This window comes from Argentina anserina, chromosome 1 (assembly GCF_933775445.1).
Source record: "Argentina anserina chromosome 1, drPotAnse1.1, whole genome shotgun sequence".
Classification (NCBI taxonomy): domain Eukaryota; kingdom Viridiplantae; phylum Streptophyta; class Magnoliopsida; order Rosales; family Rosaceae; genus Argentina; species Argentina anserina.
The window spans coordinates 20,105,641-20,110,293 of NC_065872.1; the positions used below are offsets into that span (position 1 = coordinate 20,105,641).

The 4,653-nt window shown below is 41.6% G+C and overlaps 1 protein-coding gene across 1 annotated transcript; it reads right to left on the reverse strand.

The window, feature by feature from the left end:
- Nucleotides 1-3,389: 3,389 nt before the first annotated feature.
- On the reverse strand, nucleotides 3,390-4,381 carry LOC126786827 (15.7 kDa heat shock protein, peroxisomal). The gene is made up of 2 exons (XM_050512782.1): nucleotides 4,122-4,381; nucleotides 3,390-3,817 (listed from the first exon to the last, which is right to left on the reverse strand). The coding sequence occupies exons 1-2, from the start codon at nucleotides 4,261-4,263 to the stop codon at nucleotides 3,522-3,524; spliced, it is 438 nt and encodes a 145-aa protein (XP_050368739.1). The 5' UTR covers nucleotides 4,264-4,381; the 3' UTR covers nucleotides 3,390-3,521.
- Nucleotides 4,382-4,653: the final 272 nt, after the last annotated feature.

A 4,653-nucleotide genomic window follows, 5' to 3' on the forward strand; every position in this document is an offset into this window, starting at 1 on the left:
GCGCTTAGTGCTCTCCTTTGTGGGCAATGCCTAGCCCAATGCGGCCCATCGCATAGGAAGCACTTATTGTCGTTTGGCTTGTCCAAGCTCCGCATGTCCCTTGACTTGCCTTTATCCTTGAACCTTGCCGAGTAGCTCTCACGGCGAGGCTCCTCCTTGTGTTGGATTTTGTCTCCCCCACCTTTGGCATAGCTGCTCTTCTTCGGCCACACCTTTGGATTTTGTGTTGGTGGACTCTCTTGGACTTGAGAAATCAACTAAGCCTTCGGCCACGGCTATGGCGGTAGTAAGGTCTTGCACTCCTCGTTGCCTTAGCTCCGTCTTGGCCCATGATTGGAGACCATCCATGAAATTGAAGAGAGCATCCTTGTCGAATAGGTCGGAAATCTCAAGCACCAAGTTAGTGAATTCTCTAATGTACTCACTAATAGGCCTGGTGTGCTTGAACCTTCGCAAGCGAGCTCTTGCCTCATCCTCGGCATTCTCGGGATAAAATTGCTTCTTGAGTTCTTTAACAAAGTCATCAAAGGTAGAGATGGTGCACATACCTCTTTCGACATCTCCTCGCCTTCTCCTCCACCACAACATGGCAGTGTCGGTGAGATAAAGAGTCGCGGTCTTTATCTTGGCATCCTCCTCCATGATGCCTACGGCCCCAAAGTATTGATCTAGCCCCCATAAGAAGTTGTCTACTTCTCGAGCGTTGCGCATGCCTCCGAAGCTCTTTGGCTTTGGCACCTCAATCCGCTTGGCCTCCACGCCGCTGTTGGTGCTAGCCCCCGCGGCTAGTGCGCGCTTGCATAGGGCAAGATCTGCCTCCATTGCCTCCATGCGTGCAGAATCTGCATGCATCTCCTCCATGCGTGCAAGCATGCTATTGTGCTCTCTTTCTTGCACTTCACGCATCCGGGCGAGTTCCCCCATGAACTCCTCGCGAACATTGTCTATCTCACCCCGCAAGGACTCCTCTAGCTTGAGCATCATGCCCTTGATCGCAGTGTGGATTGCGGCGTCCTCCGCCTCCAAGTCTTCCACCTGGGCTCCCATGCCACTCACGCTCTCTTCTACTTGAGATAGTCGTGAGTCGATTGCAGCTAACATGTCCTTCACCCGTTCCTTCTTTGGAACCGTCGGGTTGACAAGTTCTTCATGACCCTTCTCTTGCGTGTCGTCGGAAACACTACCAACAGGATTGCCATTCTTTGCCATTGTGTCGAGCTAGCCTCTTGATCAAACTTCGGCTCTGATACCAACTGTCACGAGCTTACTTCTTTCGCTATGCAACTCGTGCGGCCTTAGCAACTCCCTTATGCTAAGTCAGTCTTACTCTCGCAAACGCCCTGCTAGAACAATTGAAAGGCAAAGAAGAATATCTTGAAAGAGAACTTATATTGAACAAGAAAGAACTTACAAGTATGCTTGATAACTTGCTTCTTGCTTGATTGTTTGATTGAGCAAATGAGAGGGGTGCCTTGCTATTTATAGGCCTCCTCATCCTACTTTACAAGTTCTAGATATTTCTAGGACTATGTACATTGTAGAGAATTCTAGAGAACTCTCCATAAGTCTACACTAGTCTAAGATGAACCTTGAGTGTTCTAGATAATTCTTGAGTGGTCTAGTTCACCTAGCCTCTCCAAGGTTCTAGAGATGTCCGGAAATATCCCAAGGCTTCTTGAGACTTCTAATGCCTTCTAGGATCTTCCAAAGAGTTCTGCCACCTTCCGGATCCATCTAGAATGCTCAAGGTAAAATTTGGCTTAAGTTTGGCGGGATGTGACATTACACTAGCTTTTTGATCTCTGGAAGAATTGGTTGCAATGGGAAGGCAAGTCCATGAGGTCAGAATGTGCAGTTGTGTTTGATTTTGGAAGATGGATTTCCATTTTTAAGGGGCATTGGTTTCGGTAGAAGCAGAAGCAGAGGTAAATATTGGTGTAGTGATCAAATGAACATACAGAATAAGGCACGCTACTGTACATGCCATATCATGAGCTGCAGAAGTTTTCATGGCTTTTGTTATGGTATACAATGTTGTGGCCTATGTGCTGCTTCACTTGTAATGCCATCATATTTTCTTGGGCTGTGCTTGTATCATGGTTGAAAATGGGATGATCTTTAATCTGTTCCACCTTCACATTTTCCAGCAGCTCAATTTCCCGAGAAAACTCTGCTAATGATTTCCCGGCAGTCCCTCTCTCCGCCACGTGCCAAACAGTGTCTTTTGCATTCGCCTCCTCGTTCCCACCTTTCCCTTTTATCTGTAAAATGTTTCCTTCTTCTATCTGCACCTTTATGTCTTCCTTCCTAAAACCTATATACATGTCATAGAGAACCCAGCAAACAAAACTCAGATATACATCGACACATCGTAACAAAATCGATTCAGTCCTAGCCTTACAACCATTAGAAAGAAACACTTGTACTACTACATACATGTACAAAAATGTTTCTGTCCTTAAAACCCAGTAAAGAGAGACTTGAACTATAAGTAGTTAAGTACAAAGTTGGTTTAGTCCTTAAAACCCACTAAAGAGAGAGACTTTCGTGCCATCATGACCTTCATGGCTTTGTAAAACACTTCAGAGCGTTGTAATCTCAAGTGAGAATTCTTTTGAAAAATTGTAGATTACAATTGATCTCTTACTGTGACAATTATGAATTGGTTACTTTCAACAGAATTGAAAGTTTGAAACATATTTCTACATCAACTTGATTACTTGGTACATCTTGTGTTTTCACTCTACTTGTTGATTCTTTTTGTAGTTGCTATTCTTAATTTCCCATGTTGATTCATCAATCCTTTTCTGATTAAGAACATGTAATTGGAGGTTCATGATTTATTGAATTGATTTATAGTGGTCACAGCAGAAAGTTGAAAACCAAGTCACAGGACCTCAAAGACTTCACCATGGCCACCATTCTACATAAAAATTACAGCATGAATTCAATACATCTACTATCGCTCACAACTCCACCAGAACAAATTGAAACCAATATATTTTTATATCCAAACCTTAACTTTTATAAAATGCAAAACCTCAGATCGATCCCTTCTTCAGAGCTACATTTTGTGACAGCAAGTAATGATCGTTTTGGACACCAAAGTACATTTTCTTGATATCACTAGACGAATGCCTGAATAATAACAAGCAGTTTATGCAAGTTTAGTATCAGAAATGATTATGGTACGATTAAGATATTTGGATGAAAGTATGGTAGAATTTCATTCCCTGGTGGTTAAAATGTGCATACTTGAGCAAAAACTCTTATCACTATTGATAGTTGTAAAAATTACGGCTGGTATTTGGGAAGTCGACTACTTAAACAAAGATTGAATGATCCTAATCCTGTTCATCAGCGTCAATCATCTGCTTTTTCCCTTTGACGATGGAACTTATACATGTTTATTTGATATTCATGTTTATTTGATTATTACATTAGTAGCAGCACAATTCATATATATGTATATTCTCAGCAGCAATCTAGGTACGAATTCTAGGATGACATACATATGCTTATCAGAGCTTGCTAGTAATATTGATATTTCGCACTCTAGATGGTTTAGGGGTCGCATCTTTTGGGACAAGAATAGTGAGCACACCATTCTCCACCTGAGCTTTAATCTGATCCACCTTCACATTTTCCGGCAGCTCAATTTCCCGAAAAAACTCTGCTAATGTTTTTCCGGCAGTCCCTCTCTCCGCCACGTGCCAAACAGTATCTTTTGCATTCGCCTCCTCTTTCCCACCTTCCCCTTTTATCTGTAAAATGTTTCCTTCTTCTATCTGCACCTTTATGTCTTCCTTCCTAAAACCTATATATATTTCATAGGAAACCCAGCAAACAAAACTCAGATATACATCCTAGACTTAGAGTAACAAAATCGGTTCAATCCTAGCCTTACAACCATTAGAAAGAAACACTTGTAGTACATACAAGTACAAAAATGTTTCAGTCCTTAAAACCCAGTAAAGAGGAAGACATGAACTCTAAGTACTAAGTTGGCTTAGTTCTAAAAACCCACTCTTTAGACTTGAAGCTTATGTAAAAGAGATCATTATATGGCAGATGAGAGAAAATAGAAGCCAATTTTGAAATGAAATGGAACAAGGAGGTACCTGGAACGTTGAACTTGAATACATGGGCAGTTGGGGATTCAAGCCAGTCCATGAGTGCAGTAGAACCCGACCAATGCTCTCGGAAAATAGGAGGACTCCAGAGGAATCGCCTGAACGGGTGCAGAAATAGACCGTCAGCCATGGCAAGTTTGCTCTGTTTTCGAAGTCACCAAATGAAGCAAAACAAGAAGAAGGTGTGGATTTCTTTAATAACTTCATCCGAGTGATCCTAGAACGCCCAGAAGCTTCTATTATCATGATTGTCAGTCTTATCTGCTCTACAATAGCCCTTCTCTTTCCTTTTCTTTTTTTTTTTAACTTCCCAAGAATTTGACATACAACATTCGCGAACTTAATTGAGCACCGATACTCTATGGGCACGTCTATACTTATCTGGACAAATTATAAACGAGAAAATGGGTTTTCAAAAAAAAAAATAAACGAGAAATGGTCGTTTAATCTATTCTCATTGCTTATTTGAATGGCAAAAAAAGAGTGATATTTTCACTCTAAGAATATCGTATTTTGGTAT

What these genes read in the sequence shown, in the direction of transcription:
- LOC126786827 (XM_050512782.1), bottom strand. Translation starts at nt 4,263, where the DNA reads ATGGCTGACGGTCTATTTCTGCACCCGTTCAGGCGATTCCTCTGGAGT. An exon ending in ATTCAAGTTCAACGTTCCAG is followed by an intron (nt 3,818 to 4,121) that starts GTACCTCCTTGT and finishes AAATATATATAG; the next exon opens with GTTTTAGGAAGGAAGACATA.